This window comes from Lissotriton vulgaris, chromosome 8 (genome assembly GCF_964263255.1).
Source record: "Lissotriton vulgaris chromosome 8, aLisVul1.2, whole genome shotgun sequence".
Taxonomy (NCBI): Eukaryota; Metazoa; Chordata; class Amphibia; order Caudata; family Salamandridae; genus Lissotriton; species Lissotriton vulgaris.
In genome coordinates this window covers 1,153,125,944-1,153,146,117 of record NC_141696.1, presented here as the reverse complement: position 1 = coordinate 1,153,146,117, position 20,174 = coordinate 1,153,125,944, and the positions used below count along the sequence as shown (strand labels likewise).

Sequence of the window (20,174 nt, the reverse complement as noted above, 5' to 3'; positions counted from 1 at the left end):
TGATTACTCGGGGGAAAAAAAATAAGGTTTGTGTGCCCAGCGCCTTTCACATCAGTCTGGGACCCCAAATGCTGTTCAAGGGCTGAAGCGTGGAGGGAGGAGGCGGGCGGTAGGTGTGTGTGTGTGTGTGTGTGTGTGTGTGTTAACGAGTTTGCCGTGCAGTTTACGACTACCTGTGAGCACACAAGCTGTTCGCTTGCTGGTAATCTGCTGGGGTCAGGACAGACAGATAGCCCGGAGGCTTGGCTCTCACGGGAAGGCAGTCAGCCGGGTAATCGGCACTCCTGGGGTCGATGGCAGCATAGGAGATGAGGCCACAGGGAGGGGAGGGGCGAAGTCTGGGTTAAATGGGCGCACTGCCAGGACTCCTTCGCAACTCTCGGACCCGGAGAGCAAGAAAAATATAAAAAAACTTACCTGGAGTGACAACGGGGCTGTTCCTGACAACAAAAACAACAAAAAATGGATGGACAAAGCTCCGAAATTTTCGGAATCGGGGGCGTGTTTTTTGCTGAGTGACGGATGACGTCACAGATAGAAAGAACGCAAAAAACACGCCCCCGAATCCGAAAAAGACTGGGCTTGAACCAAGTGACGCCCCTCTCCTCCAATTGCTGGCCAGCATTTACTAGGCCAGCCAATTGAGAAGAGGGGCGGGTTCCAAACCCCCTCTAAGAAACATTAAATCTCGGGCTCCGCCCACTGCTACACAGTGCGACGGTCCTCGACCTAAAGATAGTAATGGAAGGAGCGTCTGATTCACACAAAATTTTTACCAATCAAATATTGAAGTCCGTATCAGCCCCTTTCTTTTCAAATTATTTTAATTTGCCAAAAATATTTCTCCAATATTTAAATCAGGAAGTCCAAATCCATATTCCAACAAAAGTGCTCATCAATTCATAAATCCAATACGACGATTATTTCATCCAGATCATTGGTTTTACACAAACAGAACAATCTTTGTTTAGGAGCAGCCTACGCGTTTCGTCCTCCTTTGGACATCATCAGGGCTGCAAAGTAAAAAACTAAAAATCGCAATCCATTTCTTGAAAAACAAAATAAATATTTATGCTTCATTCTGTAAAAGCATACAAAATAAAATGAATCCATTATTTGGATACACCTACTTGTTCTGCCTGTATAATATTCTAAAGTACACACCATCCACCCACCTAGATTTATTTATTTATTATTTATTTATTTATTTATTATTGAGATTTATAAAGCGCATACGTATGCCCGTGGGCGTCTTGGCGCTAAGATTACTGTTAGGATCTCTGGAGGTGGCCGCACAGTGGCAAAAAGTGCTCAATTACTGGTTAAACAACCACGTCTTCAGCAGTTTCCGGAACTGGAGAAGGGAGTGACAGGATCTAATGATTAGTGGAAGCGAGTTCCAGAGTCTGGCTGCTGTCACTGTGAAGCGCTTGTCTCCCCATGTAGCTGTCCTGGTGCGGGGTACTGCCAGTAAATGCTGTGACATAGATCTCAATTGTCTAGAAGGACAGTAGGTAGTGAGCTGTTCTCGCAGGAACATTGGGCCTTGGTTGTGGATGGCCTTAAATGTCAGACAGAGGGATTTAAATTTAATTCGGTTTCTGATTGTTAACCAGTGGTAGTTTCTGATGGTCTGACTGATAGACTTAAATTTAGGGGTCCTAGATAGTACTCTTGCTGCCGCATTTTGAATCAATTGCAGCTTGCAGAGTACCCGGTTTTGTGCATTGGCAAATAGGCCGTTGCAGTAATCTAAAGCGGAGAGCACGAGGGTGCTCACCACAGTTTTACCGGCGCTTTCAGAAAGAAGTGGGATGATTTTGCGAATAAGCATAAGTTTGTGGTGGGCATTTGCCGCCGTTTGGTTGGCATGTGCCACGAAGTTGAGCTTCTCGTCAAAAACTATTCCCAGATTTCTGACCCTAGCTACTAGTACTGGTACGGCTCCTAAGGATGCGGGCCACCATTCTGCTGACCATTGGGGGGAGATCTTCCCGAAGACAACCACCTCCGTCTTCTCGGAATTCAACCTCAGGCAGTTGGTGTTCATCCAGTCTTTAATTGCTGACATGCCTTCCTGAAAGCGTGCTGCCACCCGTTCTCCATTATTATTTATGGCAAGCACCAGCTGGGTGTCATCAGCATAGGAAGTAAGGCTCATCTGGTATGATTTAATAACCCTAGCTAAGTCCGACACATAAATGTTAAATAGTGTCGGACTTAGAGATGAGCCTTGAGGAACACCACATGGCAAGGCAAGTTCAGGTGATTTAAAAGGTCCTAGCGTCACTGCTTGTGTGCGGCTAGACAGAAATGAGGCCAGCAGGTCTTTAGCTTTGGCATCAATGCCCAGATTTCCCACACGATCAATCAAAACGGAATGATTGACCGTGTCGAAGGCCGCTGAGAGATCCAACATTATGAGGACAGCAGATCCTCCAAGGTCTCTAATGGTTCTGATATCATCAGCCGCCTTAATTAAGGCAGTCTCGGTTCCGTGGAGTTTCCGGAAACCGAACTGCGTGTCATCAAGCAGATTGTTTTTCTCAAGGTATTCAGACAGCTGGCCGTTTATTGCCTTCTCGACCACTTTGGCTAAAAATGGCAGACTGGCAATGGGTCTGTAGTTCTTCAACTGCTCTTTATCTAAACCTGGTTTTTTAAGGAGTGGTTTTATAAGGGTATTTTTAAGGGTATTTGGATAAATCCCTTACCTAAGTATTGTGTTACAGACCAGCATAATAGCTGGGCTGATGCTGTCAATAACTGGTAGGTAAACCTTGGGTGGGCAGGGGTCCAAGGCGGATCCTGCTTTTTTTGACTGCATGTTGTTCCTGATTTGTTCCTCCTCGAGATCCTCAAACTGGGTTAGCGAGCAGGTGGGGGGACAGGTATGTGTTGTAGTTGGTGGGTCGCTGGTCGAAAACTCTAAGTAAATGTCATTAACTTTAGAGAAAAAGAAGTTTGCCAGCGAGTTGCAGAGAGCCTACGATGGAATAGGTGTTATGTCGGCAGGCTTCCCGGGCAGTTGTTTCACTACCGCAAATAGCTGTTTGCTGGAGTTTTTGGCATTATCAATTTGATCTCCCAAAAACTTTTTTTTGGCCTCTAGAATCATTTTTTTGTATCTAAGCTGAGTCTTCTTGTAGCGGAGTTTGCAGACTTGATCGTAGGACTTTCTCCAGTATCTTTCTTGTTTTCTGCATTCTTGTTTTTGTCTCCTAAGTTCTTCTGTGAACCATGGAGCCGAAGGCAGCTTTCTGTTTCTAGAGAAGATCTTAGAGGGAACCAGTAGGTCCATTGCATTTCCTATCCAGTCTGTAAATTGTTCAACGGCTTCATTAGGGTCCAAGGGTATGGTGGGGCAAGTTTTAATCAGGAGGACTGTGAGGGCTCCATTATCAATATCTTTCCATACTTTGAAAGGCTCTTGATTTAAGTGAGCCTGTCTGGTTAGGGGAAGTCCAGTAATAGGAAGAGTGCAGAGTATGGCATAATGATCAGACCATGTAAGGGGAAGGATATCATGGACTGTTATCCCTTCTATGTTGGAGAAAATGCCATCTAAAGTATGGCCAGCCTCATGAGTGGGGGCATTAACCAGTTGCTAGCATATTCCCATTAATTCTTCAAAACACATAATGTTCAATCAATTGTTGTACTCTTCAATCCGAAATGAACACACCTCATCATTTTATAGCCTACAGATGCTGGTACTGTATCCTACTTCTCCCTATGCATTAACGTGTTCTTCACCCCAATATTATTTGAAACGGAGCCTGTATTTGAAAATAAACTGTCATTTTCACATTGCAATTTTGGTAGGGTCCCTGCAGGACAGTGTCCTGTTACAGTACAGACTCCCTGTTAAGGGAGCATGAGCAGTTAAATACTACCTGCCCCTGTAAGGAGTGTAAGGTTTTCCTCTCTGCCGTTTGGACGAGAGACGCCCTTCACCAGAATGGTCTGTAATGCCAGACGGATCAAGGCTCCCAAACGCAGTGTGCTACTCAGACTCCTCCAGAGTTTGACACTGTAAATTGGGGCAACTTGTGGAAAAAACTATACAACTGAGAGATTGATACAACATTATTACAGTTTATTATCCAAATGCACATGGATACTTGGGTTTGGATGCAAATAGAGCTGAACAATGAACAGAGCAGATTCCTGCTACTTTGGGCTTAAAACAAAACGAAACTTTGTAAAATAAACTCTCAGTAATTGTGTCTTGACTTATCTTTCATGTTTCACTAGTTAGGATTCGCATGAGTGTAAAGTAATCAATTACGCCGGATTACTTTAATTTGTTTATTGAAGATAGGTGATGGAAAGAACAGGTAGCACCAGGCAGCACAGCTACTCTGATCACATCTCGGCATCTAACTGAATCGCCTCACTGGAGCTTTGTTCTAATTATACCAAAATGTCCTTCATGACACATTTGCAAAACTCTCTTACGTAAACTCACAGGGGGAACAATTCTGTCTCCACTTAATAACACACCCTTTTCAAAGGACAACTCCAAACGCACTTCACAAAAAGGTTTCATATTTTTAGTAATCTATTTTTCTTTTGGCTATCCTTTAAAAATATACTTAGAAACATCCACCATATCCTTATCCTTGCTATGCTCTTTTGCCCACTCTTCTTTACTAATGGCAGGAACTCCAGAGTCTTGTACTAAAGCCACACTGAAATTCCCCCATGGGTCATCAACACATTCCTCCAATGGAGTGGGTAATCAAGACAAACAATCTGACACTACATTTTCTCTCCCAGGCACAAAACTAATTTTATAAATGTACTCCTTCATACGCCTGGATATCCTTGCCAACCTGGCTGACCCTGTAGCAACCCCCTCAGTAGACAAGATGTGGACCAAAGGTTTGTGATCCGTCCAGATGGTGACCATTTGCCCCATACAAAAGCACGAAAATGTTCCAACGCCCATGTGCAAGCTAAGGCTTCTCTTTTTATTATAGGATATCTGCTTTCAGCAGGGGACAGTGCTCTTGATGCAAACAAAATGATTTTCTCTTTATTATCATTACCTATTTGTGAGAGGACAGCACCCAATCCTTTGTCACTTGCGGCAGTTGTTAGAAGGCAATCAAGATTAGGATCAAAACTGGACAATGCATTCACCCTTTGTATGTCCATTTTAATTTCATAAAACTCCTTCTCACACTCTTTTGTCCATTCAAATTTCGCATTCTTCTTAAGCAGAGATCTAATGTTGTATACCTTTGAGGCAAAGTTACCTATAAATTTCGCACAATACTCTGCCATCCCCAAGAAAGATCTTGTTTCCTCTTTAGATGTTGGAGCAGGTGATGCTACGATATTTTCCACAAGTGAGGCCTTAGGTCTGAGTCCCTCCTCGCTGATAATATAGCCTAGGTAAGAAACACTTCTTTCACCAAATTTACATTTAGACAGTTCTACTGTTAACCCCGCTGAATTCAATATCTCAAACACTTTCAACAACTTGGAGTCATGGTCATCCTTGTCAGTGCCAGCAATCAAAACATCATCCTGGAAGAAACACGCTCCTTCTACCTCTCCAAACAACGTGCATCAAACGCTGAAATACCGCAGCGGCCGATGCAAGGCCAAATGGCATTCGCCTCAACTGATAACACCCAAACGGTGTGATAAAAGCCGTTCGATTCCTTGATTCAGGCTCAAAAACAACCGGATGGTAAGCAGCAGAGAGGTCGATGGTAGAGAGCCAAGTCGCCACTCTTAAGGAAGAAACCATCTCATTAATCTTTGGTAAAGGAAATCTTTTGATAATAAAGTTTTTATTAAGGTGGTCCAGGTCAATGCATAAACACATTTTTCTGTTGGGTTTCCTCGCGACCACAACCAGAAAAATCCATTTGGATGTTTCTATTTCTTCAATAACTCCTTTAGCCAAAAGGCCTTGTATTTCTTTCTTTACTTAATCCCTTATCAACATAGGAATAGGCCTGACTTTGTGTACTTTTGGTTGAGCATTACTCTTTAGTACAATCCTATGTTCAAATCCTATTAGCTTCCCCAACTTTTGTCCCACTACACTAGTGAACTTACTTTTCAATGTGTCTTATATCTTGCTGCATTCATCCAAAACGAGTACTTTCTCCTCACTATTTGGGTCTAATATATATGTACATTTTTATGGTCATGCCATCCCAAAACAGATGGTCCCACTTTTGCAACATACAACTTTCCCCTAGTCACTCTCCCTTTAAAGAGAAACATAAGCCATCTAAACCCTAACATATCTATCTCCTCTCCTGTGTAACTTACAGGATTCACATCGGAGACATTTAAATGATCTCCAATCTTGTGTGTGAACTTCTTTTCCCATACCTCTTCATTTATAATTGTGTACGGAGATCCAGAGTCAGCGTAAACATTTACACGTACATCACCTAAAGACAGTTCACTTATTGGTTTGCCCTCCATTGACTCTTCTTTGATATTCAACACTAAATTACCCCTTACATTTTTCACAATGACTTGGTCATCTTCCACGCCATCATCCATACCCAAATCTTCACTCCAAATAAATTTCACATTGCAGCGTCTACGACACATTTTGCTAAAATGTCCAACTAGCCCACAAACACCACACTTTTTCCGTAGAGCTGGACATATTGTGCTCTCTGCTATTGCATCAATAGCACCTCTTCTCTTCCGTACTCTTTTCCTTTCCCTGGTTTTTGAAAGGTTGATTTGTCCATCTTCCTTGAAGTTGTTTATTTTGGTTTTTTGACGTACTTTGTATCTTGAAAAACACTGATGATGCCTTCCCAGATTCCTTTTCTGCATCTTTAATTACATTGGCGCACCTACCGGACATTTCTGATTTCCTCATTATAGCTAGAACATCATCCAAAGGTGCATCCCCATTCACCCATAAGCGATCTTGTATAGGTGAATTATCATTGTGCATAACTAATTGATCCCGAATAAGATTGTCATGCAAGTTACCAAACTTACAGTCAGTTGCAAATTTCTTCAAGTCATCTACCCATTCATCTACCATTTCATCCTCATTCTGTTTCCTTTGGAAGAACTTATGTCTTATCACTCCGATACACACCTTTGGTGCAAAATATCTGTCCATATCTTTTAAAGTATTCTCAAAGTCCTCTAAATCAGCATTTACTACTTTTTGCATGCGTGAATGAGTCTTTAAACCTTTAGGTCCTAGTGAATGTAAAAGTATTATCTTCTTCTGTTCAGCTTTAATTTTCCCTGCCTCATCAATGGCACAGATGTAATTAATTAAATACTCATTTCACTCCACCCACTTAATTTCTGGCTGTGAACCAGTCTCCCAGAAGGGTTGTGGAGCACTAATTGAAATGTTTTGTTGAGCCATGTCCTTTTCTATGTTAACCAGGTTTGCGTCACCTTTTTCCAAACATTTTTAGATAAATTTCTTTCAATAACTTTGTTTGTATATAATGACTTTTAATTAAATAAAATAAAAAAAATGAGAAAATCCTCAAAAATTCACTCTAATTTACAAAGTTCCGATTTCTGAGTGCCCCCGACTGTCTCGCCTGTTCTTTCCTTTAATTCCGCTTCCGTTTAAAATAGTCAAATATATCAAAATGTATTTCCAACTTGCTCCGGTAATGCAGTCTCTCCTAATGCTCCGGTAAATACTTTCTACCTCCCAAAATGGCTACCACGCAAGGTCATGCAACGTGACTGCGCAATGACATCATCGCGATTTAATTCCAAGCTAACTCTGAGGTAAGTGTTCACGTTCCCATGTCTCGAGTTCAGCACAGTCGCGTGTCTGGAATCACGCCGCTGCTCGAATGATGCAGCCGAAGGCGTACACCAACCGTTACGCTACAAGCCAGAAATTGTGGTAAAATAAGTTTTCTCACCTCATAAGAAGATAAAAATCTGTCTTCTTAAAGTTCCGCATGAAGTTATTAAGGCGATATTTCCACTGTCAGCTCTCCTTCAATATACTTTGTTTACCACCAATATTTAAGTTGAAATAAATTCCCTAAAAATAAATGTTTTGTCTCCGTCCCTCGTCGACACTTGTAAAGTAATCAATTACGCCGGATTACTTTAATTCCTTTATTGAAGATAGGTGATGGAAAGAACAGGTAGAGCTAGGCAGCACAGCTACTCTGATCACAGCTCAGCATCTAACTGAATCGCCTCACTGGAACTTACATGGATAGTATAATTCTAGAGCTCGCATAAACACGAGCCTTAAAGCTGCAACATATTATTTAAATACTAACAGAGCAAGTATAGAAGATAACAATGAGCTATCCAGCATACCATGTGCCGCTACTTCTGGAGTTGAAACCTTCACCTACCAGTGTAAATTTTTATTCAGTCCACTGTGCTTTACAGTTTAGCGCTAATTTTCACAAATAATCATTAGGGGTAGAATGATAGCATTAATAAAAATCTACACTGTGTTTAAAAAATCACACTACATTTCCACATATTTAAACTAATATTCAGGAGAAGCTGATCTCTTACTACCCTCTTCATCCTCTTTTATTTTACTCACTGCTGGTATTAACAAGCCTCACATCCACAATAATGATAACATCAAAGCCATTGGTCTGTTCTTCTGTGTATTTATAGTTTGTGATGGAGCTTGATATGTTCCATATTTAGGAAGGTAACCTAAAGGCAAACTGATACGGGCTAGCAATTATTACATATGGTTCCATGCTTCAAGTGGCTCAACATTGTCTGACAAAGCAATGTAATGTTAATAAGACTAACTTTCTACCAAATGTATAGTCTATATTTATACTTTCGTTTCACAAACATTTTTATTTTTCTGTTCCAGGCACACCTGAGGACAAATCTGATAGCAATAAAACTGGTATGTGTTCCAACAAGACTTACTTTATTTGACTTGATAATTATGTGCATCTGTTATGGCTTTTTTAAATTGTAAATTAATCCTTTCTGTAATTTAATGTTTAGTGTACAACTGACAGTCTGTGAAAGTTCATCCCTATTCTCTAGAGAATATGGTAGAATTAATGTTTACTTTTTAATTCCATTCACTGCTGTATTTTGATTTGCTTAAATTAATCATGTATTCAGAACTATCAAATTAAATTGGGGGAATAGCATCTTGCCTGAACCATTTCAACTTTTCCATTGTTATAGGATTTCAAATATTCATTATAAATGAGCTAATTGTGTGATTTTTCTGTATCATTTGACAAATCAACTTTTGATCGTTCTTGTTTTTGTTTAATTTTATTTCTGCTAATGGCATGACATTAGGGTATGCTTGCCATAGAGACTGGTGGTGCAGTGCTCCATCAGGAGACGGGGGAGTGAGGAAGATGTTAAGACAATGCTCTGGCAGTAGGAGTGCAGCAAAGCAGTGCTGGTGCACGTATTGTGCCTGAGAGAGTCGATCAACTAAATGTTGCCTCCGCAGCAGCTCAGAGATTCTAAGTCTGACAAATAGTGAATTTCACGTCTAGGTTACCATGCTATTCTTTCACTGGCTGACCTTTACCAAGACTCAAACAGTGTGAGGGGTGAGGTGGAAGTCCTGGGTGGTTCAGTGAGTATGCGGCATCCCTCTTTGACGGCATCTATTAATGCCCTAAGGCTGCTGGTCTCCTCATGCTTGCAGTACCCAACACCTTGTCTGTATACAACTTCCATCTTGTTGTGGATTCTATTCCTCCATGCTGGTATTACACTTCCTCAGGGTGTGGGAGGCAGAGAGGTCCAGCTGGTAGCTTTCCATCCAATCAGCTCTGGGATGACTTAGACCCATTTGGGTTGTTGTGTTATCTTAATCCAACATTTCTCATGTATACGTCTAATGACCGATTCCTCACCTTTTTATTTTCTCCAGCCACCAGCATAGATCTAGAAATGTTCAAAGCCAAAGCTCACATATTCCAAAAGGTTGCTCTGTTGCCTCTCTGGCGACCTTCCTAAGAAGTGACGACTTTGAGCCATATAAATGCACTAGATCTGCCCACTGATGTCGCTTTCTGTCTTTCAGTGTATTTGTCATGAGTCCAGAGCTCTGCTTTTTGTCTGCTTTCCAACTCGAGAAAACTTGTATTCTAGACAGTGTTCTAAGACAAATGTCTCCCAAAAGACTCCAGGCTTCAAACAGTGCCATGATGTAGGGAGCAAATGTTCATCATTGATTCACACAATGCTTGTGTGTGGTGTCTAGGGTTTTGGCACAACACCATATTTTGCAATACATGCTCCCTGATGCACCTGAAGATCTTTAAGGAGTGGGAAGCGAAGCTGTACATCGCTGAACACAAGATTTGGGGCAGGTCATGCTCCAAGCAAAGGACCTGAGCCAAGTTGCAGGGCTTCTACTGCTTCTGTTTCAAGCACTCCTGTCCTACTCAACCACCATTCTTTTGCAATTTGAAAGCAAAGTTGAGTCACTTTTTGCCGCAGTCCAAGAGGGACTTGTCACGACCCCAGTTTCTCCCGCTTATTGAAGAAATCATGCAGCCAATTCTCAACGACCCCAACTCTTCTTCCATCACCTTGCTATGAGCTCGTCTTGTAGCTGGTCTCAGTTTGCTTTCCAATACCAAGGCCAGTGTCGACCCTACAGCAGGTAGAGCCCTTCAGTGAGGCCATGATGCAGTTTTTTTTAGAATTATGCGGACTCCCTCTATAGTACCTTCGGCCCCATGGAGCTGCTGACCGACCCCTTTGTGCTACTGTCCTGTCCTTTATTGACACTGGTCCATATCTTCTCTCCTGCATGGAGGCCTTGTTGGTTCTCCCTACTCTGGCATCTGCTCCAACTGCAGTGATGCCAGCCCTGGATCGGACATCGTTGTCTGTCTCTGATTCAGAGGGGACTTCGATTTGTGCCAGTCCTACATCTTCTCATGAAATTACCAAGGCTCAGCCCCCAACTTTAAGCAAAGGCCTGGCAATTCCCCAATGCCAGTATTATCATAGGCTGAAGTCCCTGTTTATTGCAGATTCTGATGCCACTCATAGGCTTTAAGGTGCTCTATTTGATGAGGATGATGATGAGGAGGCAGACAATTTACTTCCTGCTCTCATTACGCAGATACTGGCTTCTACTTTGTCCAAATGCCTGAATAGTTCATCTGGGACAGAATTATCCTCTGTTGCAGCCCCCCACTGTGGAGCATGCCTCCTTCACTGTAGCAGTCCATATAGTAGCTAAAGTTTCGGACCTCGAGTTCTCTATCGTAGAGACTAAAGCAGATCTTCAAACAGAAATCATGCTACTTGTTCTTGCCACTTAAGAGCCCTTGCTGCCTTTTACCCAGTACTCCTGAACAAGCGTGACTCCCGGTTTGGTTTTTCAGCCTTCAAGAAGCATGAGGAATCCCAATGCATTCCCTACCGCTAAATACATTTAGCAAAATAGTTTTTTCCTCGGCCAGCTTGGCAATGAGGTAACTGAACACTGTCTGCCTACTATAACGCTACATGCATGCCTTAAGGAAAATAGACAGCTTTTAAATCCCATCCCTGATGAACTCATGAATGCCTTCGCTCAGACAATCCAAGATAGACAGCACACAGTCTCTGTGGGTTGCTCCATGGGCACTAGTGTTGTGATCAGGCATCATTCCTGAATGTGCAGCACAGGAGTTTCCAGTGATGTACAGGCTGGATGTTTGTATTGATGATTCCAGTCTTTATGTTGACAAAGCTGATACTATGCTGGAGCACTTTTAGGGACAACCATACTACTGTCTACTCCTTAAGTTTATTCTACCTGGTCTGCCAGTTAAATCTGCAATATGAGTATTTTAGGAGATACTGGGTGTCTCTCCAGAAGCAGCTATTGCAAGCCATACATCAGCCAGTACTACAGTTTTGCAGCCCAAAAGGGTGTGATAGCGACAGAGGCTGTGGGCACCACCATGGGCAGCAGTCTTCCCGTGCCTCAGCGGAGGCCGAGCTCCTTTGAGTCCCCTTCCTTTAGTTATGCATGAGTGACAGAGAAAAGAGTTAATTTCTTCCTTCCCAGCTGGCATACTGTAATTTCAGATTCGTGTGTGCTTCAGATCGCCATTCCTGTCACATCCACCCCCTCCCATGTTTCACCTGTTTATGTGCAGACTTTGGCAGATCATGCCTCCTTTCTGGCACAGGAAATTCAGTCTAATGGCCGAAAAGACCCTAGAGGGGACTCCAGAGGCAGAAAAGATAACCTGCGTTATCCCTGCTATTTTTTGTCCCCCATCTAGGATGAAGGACTTTGGCTAATTTTAGACATTGGACTTCAGAAAACAACTTCCCTTGGATGGACAAGTTAGAGATTTTGCGGTTTGCCCTGGTTCTTTCCACCATGGACCCGGGGGCCTGCATGGTGTCCTTAGATTTACATGATGCCTACTTTAATGCATATCTTCAATGGTTCCACTTTGATTTGTGGTGAGGTTAGAACATTTTCAGTTCATCTTCCTGCACTTTGGCTTCACTTCACCCTCTCTGGCGTTTACAGAGTGGTAGCAGTGGTTGCGACCCATCTTCGCAGAGCGGGATATATCTATTCCCATACCTTAACGACTGGCTGGCTTGCTGCAGCCAGTTGCGGACCACCGACAGACAACTGTCTGGTTTTCTGTTAATGAGCCAAGTCCCTTTCATAGAGTTCCTTGTGGTCATGGTGGAATTCAAAGTTTTACCATCCCTGCGGCGAATCGAGGACATTCCGTTTATGATCCCAGTGTTTTGAGCTCACTCCTACGTTCCAGCACGGACAATTCTGAAGCTTCTGAACCTCAACCATCCTGCTGGTCCCTTGCAGTGGAACTTTCATCTGCAGTGGGTACAAGCTGGGACTGCCTGACACATCCGAGCTAAATGCATTAAAGATTTAATGTAACTATTTATAACGTTTTATATATATCGCACATGACCCTAGTGTGTATCATGGCGCCTTATAAATGTTCTGGAGCCATAAGCACACATCATTAAGGCTGGAACATGGTGTTACAGAAACCCCAAAGAAGCCACCTCCGGGTCAAAACTACAAAACCAAGAACATAACATGCGAGAAAAAAGTATGAGTGCAAACTATGGGACATATCGTGATTGCCTATGTAGGATTAAAGAGTTAGTCAATCTACAGATCATCACACGTGATGATATTTCATCAGCTAGTAGGTTGCAAACTAGCAACAATAGCTTAAAAATGTGTGAATATGGGAGCCAGTAATGACACAACATCTAGTATGGGCCTTTCAAAATTCTGAATTCCACTAAAAACCCTAGGGACTTGTATGTGCTGTGGCAGTTATGTGGACCAAAATCAGCCGTGGCAGTGTTATTGTAGTTGTATTACAGTCAAAACCTTGTTGAGTTAACAAAGTTGATTGGTAGAGAGTGGCATGCTACACCGTTGTGGGGGAGAAGCCTGGTTGGAAGAGTGTTGACTTACCGTGTGACTTTTGAGAGAGGTGTTTTGGTTTTGTGTGTGCTTGATCAGAATGATGCTCTTATCTTCACAAAGGTTTCTGTGATTAAGCATGTAATGGAGGGTAGAAGAGTAAGGATACGAATGCATGCACTTGACATTAATGTTCGAGGCATGTGGGCTGCTGAATAATACACTTTTCCCTTAGGGGACACACTATCATTCCTTGCACTCTGGCCCTCACACACCTAATAAATGTTCGCAATAGCCTGCAAATGCATATATCAAATACACATAAGCAGCATACTTTCATATTGTAAAAAGCAGGACAGATAACACCAGCAAGCAACACATTTAGATAAGTATATCACTAAATAATAAGTACATCGGCTAACCAAAAAAAAAAAATTATACACAAAGGTTGCAAATTATTATTAAACATTGTTACAAATTAACAACAACATCTATAAAATAGATAATTATTTCGCATAATTAAGTATTGAGTATTAAAGTTTAAACTTACCTGTCAAACGACGCAGGAACAAGACCGGGAGAACAACGCGGCTTTCCCACGCAACTGTTCACGAACATCTAGGAAAGTCCAAAAAGAAAAAAACATCCAACCACGTATCCCCTTATGCCCATAAATAGGAAGCAACACCCTTATGCCCACTGTTGCATACATCAAAGATAGTTGGCATACTCTTTATTATCTAACACATAGAAAGCAGACCACCAATAAACATGTTTCAATAAGAAAATAGACTGCATACACTACTACAAAGTCACACATACTCTGGAAATGGACTGCTACATATTCCGTCCATGACACCATATCACCAGACAGCTACACTTTTTACTCTGCTGTAACACCAAAAATAAAATGAAGTCCCCTATTGTCACCCCTTACAATGCCTAAAATACAAGGTTTAAGTCTCCTGTTCACAAAGATACTCCATTTCAGGCACAAGCAACATTGCTGCATAACAATAAAGCATACGGCAACCTTCTACGAACATAGAGTAATCACTTATGGGACGCAAGCACACAATCATACACACTCCTTTAAATACGTACAGGATACATAGGCAACAATCCTCGGAACACCTTTAAATACAACAGCAACAGGGAGTAGCATGCGCCTGCACAGCCATATAACTCAGGTATAAATTGCAGGCCCTGCTGTGCCAAAATTACAACAAAAAAACCACACATTTTTTACAAAAATTAACAAACGACATCAGCGTAACAATAGCCTTCATACATTTCATAACTAATACATTGCAGGTCATAAAATATTTAAAACATTCCAATTCCTAATCACCAACTCCATTCGATAAAACACTAATTGTCTAAAAGTGACACTACAACAGTCACATTACATAAATACATTGCTAACAATCACATACTAATAATTTCAAACATTGCAATACAACAAATCTCACATTTCCATAAATACAGAAGTAAATAATAAGTACATACGCTAAACTAAAAAAACAATTGCTATACACAAAAATTGCAAATTATTATTAAACAGTTTTACTAATAAACAAAAAATTCTAAAAAATGGCAAACACATTCGCAAAATAATCTATATTGTATTAAAATTTAGACTTAACTGTCAAACGACGCAGGAACAATACCGGAAGAACAATGCGCCTTTTCCACGCGACGGTTCACAAACATCTACGAAAGTCACCGTTTACGGACGTCAAACGCAAGCTACGTCACAAAACGTAGCGCTGCGATTGCCTCAAAATTACGTCATACCTCAACTAATAAAAAAATCTCGACAAAAACTAGAACGCTAAAAAAACAACGTAACAAACGTAAAGGACACACATCGCGTCCGCCATTTTAAAAAAAAAACTTTATTAAAAACGTTACAACACTATACATTAACACACTGTGCAAATACGTACATATAAAAGATACACAAACACGTTCAAACAAAAAAAAACATGCATCACACTCACGTGTATATTACTAGTCCATCTGTTCTAATTTTCAACACCCCATGTCGATTTTTTCACAAACAAATGTGCTCTTTACAAGGTATAATTGTCCCAAACACCTGCTGGATACACTTATTATCTATCCTCATCTTCCTGTATTGGGTCACCCGTGTTTCACATTCTCTGCCTTACTTTCCTATCCCTATCTCTCTTTCACTTCCCTTTTCGGATCTCATGCTACATATGCTTCCTTGTCCCTGTGCTTTGCTGTTCTAATGCCTGTATGTCTCTGTGACAATATTCACAGATCAAAAATAATCACTTAAAAGCATCATCACAACAACTCACACCCTCACCCACCCTCACTCATCATCACCCTACCTAACACCCTCACACACTCTCACAACCTCACACACCCTCAATCACACTCACACCCTCACACAACATCACTCACCAACACACCCTCAACCTCACTCACAACCTCAACTCCCTCACCCTCACACACCCTCACTCACCCTCACCCCCCCTCACTCACCCTCACCCCCTCACCCTCACACCCCCTCACACACCCTCACCAACCCTCACCCACAATCACACACTCAACCTTCAAACTCGCACACCCTCACTCACCTTCACACCCTCACAACACTCACCCTCAAACTCTCGGCCTTACTCACCAACACCTATCATCACACACTCTCACACTCCCTTACTCTCACCCCCTCATCCTCACACACCCTCACAACCCTCACACCCTCACTCATACTAAAACGGTCACCCTCAATCACCCTCACACACCATCACACACCCTCACACCCCCGGACCCTCACATCCACTCACTCTCACACCGTCCAAGTCCACCCTCCAACTACACCCTATAACTACAATACCACCATACAACTTTACCCTCCAACTACAACTCCACCCTCCAACTCCACACATAAATAGCGTTAGGCAACATTTATTTTAATAAGTAAAAATCGGATTACACACTTGTAGCTAATCAAAAATAAAAACTTAATGCATCGCCAGGACAGTGCAGCAATTAATACACACAAATGCAGAAAGGGATTGTAAAATAAAACATTTTTTTATCAAAAAACATAAATGCACACAAAATAGGGAAACATCTGAATACACAGCAAATAATACAACAATTTAAAAGTGGACAAAGCCATCTAAAGGACACAAATTCACAACATAAAGCACTTACTAAAGTAAGGGAAAATAAACCATTAAACAATGCCGGAAAAAATCCTAAACACAAACAAAGTACGTAATCACAAAAGCACGAGACTTCACAGCCTAATTGCAATTCTTCCAAAACTACAATAAAGTATTCCACTCAAAGTAACCAAAAAAACTAAACAATTAATAAAGGTGGCTTCATACGTATACTTGACCATTAATTAACATACATACTACTTTAAAGTCATTCAAATGGTATTGAAAACATAACATTTCTTTTTGATAAAAAAAATACAGGTTTTGAAAAGTATAAGCTTACACTCCATAAGTATTGCTTTAAAATGTTATAGTACTTACAAAAACATACATAAGGAATTGCTGCTCAAAAGCAGCAAAACATGTAGGTTTCAAAATATACAGCAAATATAGCTTTTACGTACCATTACAATAAATAGAAATATGTAAAGGTAGGCGAAATTCAGAAAGTATACGGAAAACAAAACAAAAAAGAAAACATAAATACAATTTAATCAACACCAAAACACAAGGAACAATAAAAGAAAGTATCGTCTAAATAACACATTGTCAACTAAACAAATATAGCAACATGTAGAAATAGTACATCCTAAAACGTTTTCTTTATAACTTACCTAAAAGTAAGCAAAAATACATTAACTAAGGGAAATAGGAAACATTCCATAAAAGTACAATAGGTACATACACAAGCCAAGTACGATCGCAAAGTAAATTCTTTAAAAAACATTACTAAACATTACAAAAGTAATAAATATATATATATAGTAAAGAAACACTAGATAAACAACACAAAAAAAGATTAGATTGACAACTTACCTGTCAAACGACGCGGCTACAATGCGGGAAGCACGACGCGCCTTACACATACGCCGGTTCCTGAAGATCTGGAAGTTTCCCAATTAACGTGACGCAATTGCAACGCTACGTAAGAAAACGTTGCAATTTGATTGGACGGAATACACGTCAATCAAAATCCAAGGTAAATCTGCAAAATAAACTAGAACGCTAACCTAAATAACATAGGTAGCGTTATGGCACAGGGTAGCGTCCGCCATTTTTACGCACGAAAAAAAGGGAAAAGGGACTAATTCTAGGACTAAGCAAAATTCTGTAATCAAAATGCACACACATACAAACACACAGCCACACACACACAAGCTCACATCAACACAACAACACACACACATACAACACCCACTCACCCTCACACCCTCACTCACCCAATTACCCTCACACACCATCTCTCACATCACACCATCACCCTCACACCCCATCACCCTCACACACCACTCACCCTCACACACCATCAATCACTCACACAATAACCATCACACACAACCACTTACCCTCACCCAATTACCCTCGCACACCATCACTCACCATCACCCCATCACCCTCACACCCCATCACCCTCACACACCTCACTCAATGCCACAGCGTCACTCAATACCACAGCACCACTCAACACCACAGCAACACTCAATGCAACAGAACAACTCAATGCCACAGCATCACTCAGCGCCACAAAATCACTCAGCACCACAAAATGCCACAACACACCACAACGCCACTGCACCACTCAACGCCACAACACCGCTCAATGCACAGCATCCATCAACGCCCAAAAAAAAAGCGTCACTCAACGTCACAGAAACAACAAAAAAAACAGCATCGATCAAAGCAACAGCATTACGCCACACCACAGCATCACTCAATGTCACTGCATCACTCAAAAGCACAGCATCACTCAGCACCACCACAGCATCACTCAGCACCACCACAGCATCACTCAACACCACCAGAGCATCACTCAACACCACCACAACATCAAACAGCACCACCACAACATCAAACAGCACCACCACAGCACCACTCAGCACCACCACAGCATCACTCAGCACCAGCACAGCATCACTCAGCACAACAACAGCATCACTCAGCACAACAACAGCATCACTCAGCACAACAACAGCATCACACAGCGCAACAACAGCATCACTCAGCGCAACAACAGCATCACTCAGCGCAACAACAGCATCACTCAGCGCAACAACAGCATCACTCAGCGCAACAACAGCATCACTCAGCGCAACAACAGCATCACTCAACACAACAACAGCATCACTCTGTGCAACCACAGCATCACTTGGCGCAAAATACAGCATCACTCAGCTTAACAACAGCATCACTCAGCCCAACCACAGCATAACTCAGCATCGCCACCGCTTTGCTGGTTCAAATATGTTCTCTCAATGTTTCAAGCTTTATTACAAATGTCAACAAAAATGTTAACATTTCACTTATGTTCTTGGATTTTCGTCCCACTAAAATACACTGAACATAATATTCACTACAGTTATTTACAAAAAAATAAACTATTGCAATTATAAATTACAATCACTTTTATTTAACTATTCATTATTTTAACAAAAAAAAAGCTAATTACAATATCAATACATCTAAGTCACGTAAACACAAAAAAACACTCACCATCAAACCATCGGCCTAACACCCCATCACACTCTGACACCATCATCCTCACACACCACTCACCTTCACACACCATCAAGCACTCACACACCTCACCCTCCTATCCTCATAACACCTCAGCCTTACACCCTCACCCATTCTCACTCACCCTCACTCTCACACATCCTCACTCACCCTCACACACTAAAAACGCTCTAGTGCACTCACACATCCTAAACACAAACACTCATTTCCTCAAAAACTCACACACTCACACACCCTCACACCCACAAACTCCCTCACTCACATTCAAACCCTCACACCTTCACTCATTCACACCCTCAACACCTCATCCACACACACCCTCACTCACCATATACACTCACCCTCACCCATACACATCCTCACTCACCGTCACACACTAAAAACGCAATAGCACACTCACCATCGCACATCCTAAACAACATAAACACTCATTTCCTCAACTCACCAACAACAGCTACATCCTCCAAATACACCCTCAAACACAACACCCTAACGCCACAGCACCACTCAATGCCACAGCACCTCTAAATGCCACAGCAACACTAAATGACACTACACCACACAATGCCACAGCATTACTCAATGCTACATCACTCAATGCCACAGCATCACTTAATACAACAGCATCACTCTATGCCACAGCAACACTCAATAGCACAGCATCACTCAATGCCACAAACAAAAACAACGCCACAGCATCACTCAGCACCAATCAACGCCACAACAACAGTCAACGCAACAAAACAATTAAATAGCACAGCACCACTCGTTACCACATCAACACTCAGCGCCACAGCGTCACTCAGCGCCACAGCGTCACTCAGCGCCACAGCATCACGCAGCGCCACAGCATCACGCAGCGCCACAGCATCACTCGGCGCAACAGCATCACTCAACGTCAAAGTGTCACTCAGCGCAACCGCATCACTCAGCGCCACAGCGTCATATAACGCTACAGCATCAGTCAGCGCAACAGCATCACTCAGCAGCACAGCATCACTCAGCACCACCGCATCACTCAGCTCCAAGACAGCATCAATAGTTCAAATATGTTTTGCCAATGTTACAAAATT

General features: G+C 41.9%; 1 protein-coding gene across 1 annotated transcript in view; it reads left to right on the top strand.

The window, feature by feature from the left end:
- Nucleotides 1-20,174, top strand: part of GTF2F2 (general transcription factor IIF subunit 2) — a 933,714-nt gene that overhangs the window by 356,421 nt on the left and 557,119 nt on the right. Inside the window, exon 5 of the mRNA XM_086935014.1 lies at nucleotides 8,837-8,872. Coding sequence (XP_086791140.1) covers nucleotides 8,837-8,872 — 36 coding nt within the window. The remainder of the gene's footprint in view (nucleotides 1-8,836; nucleotides 8,873-20,174) is intronic.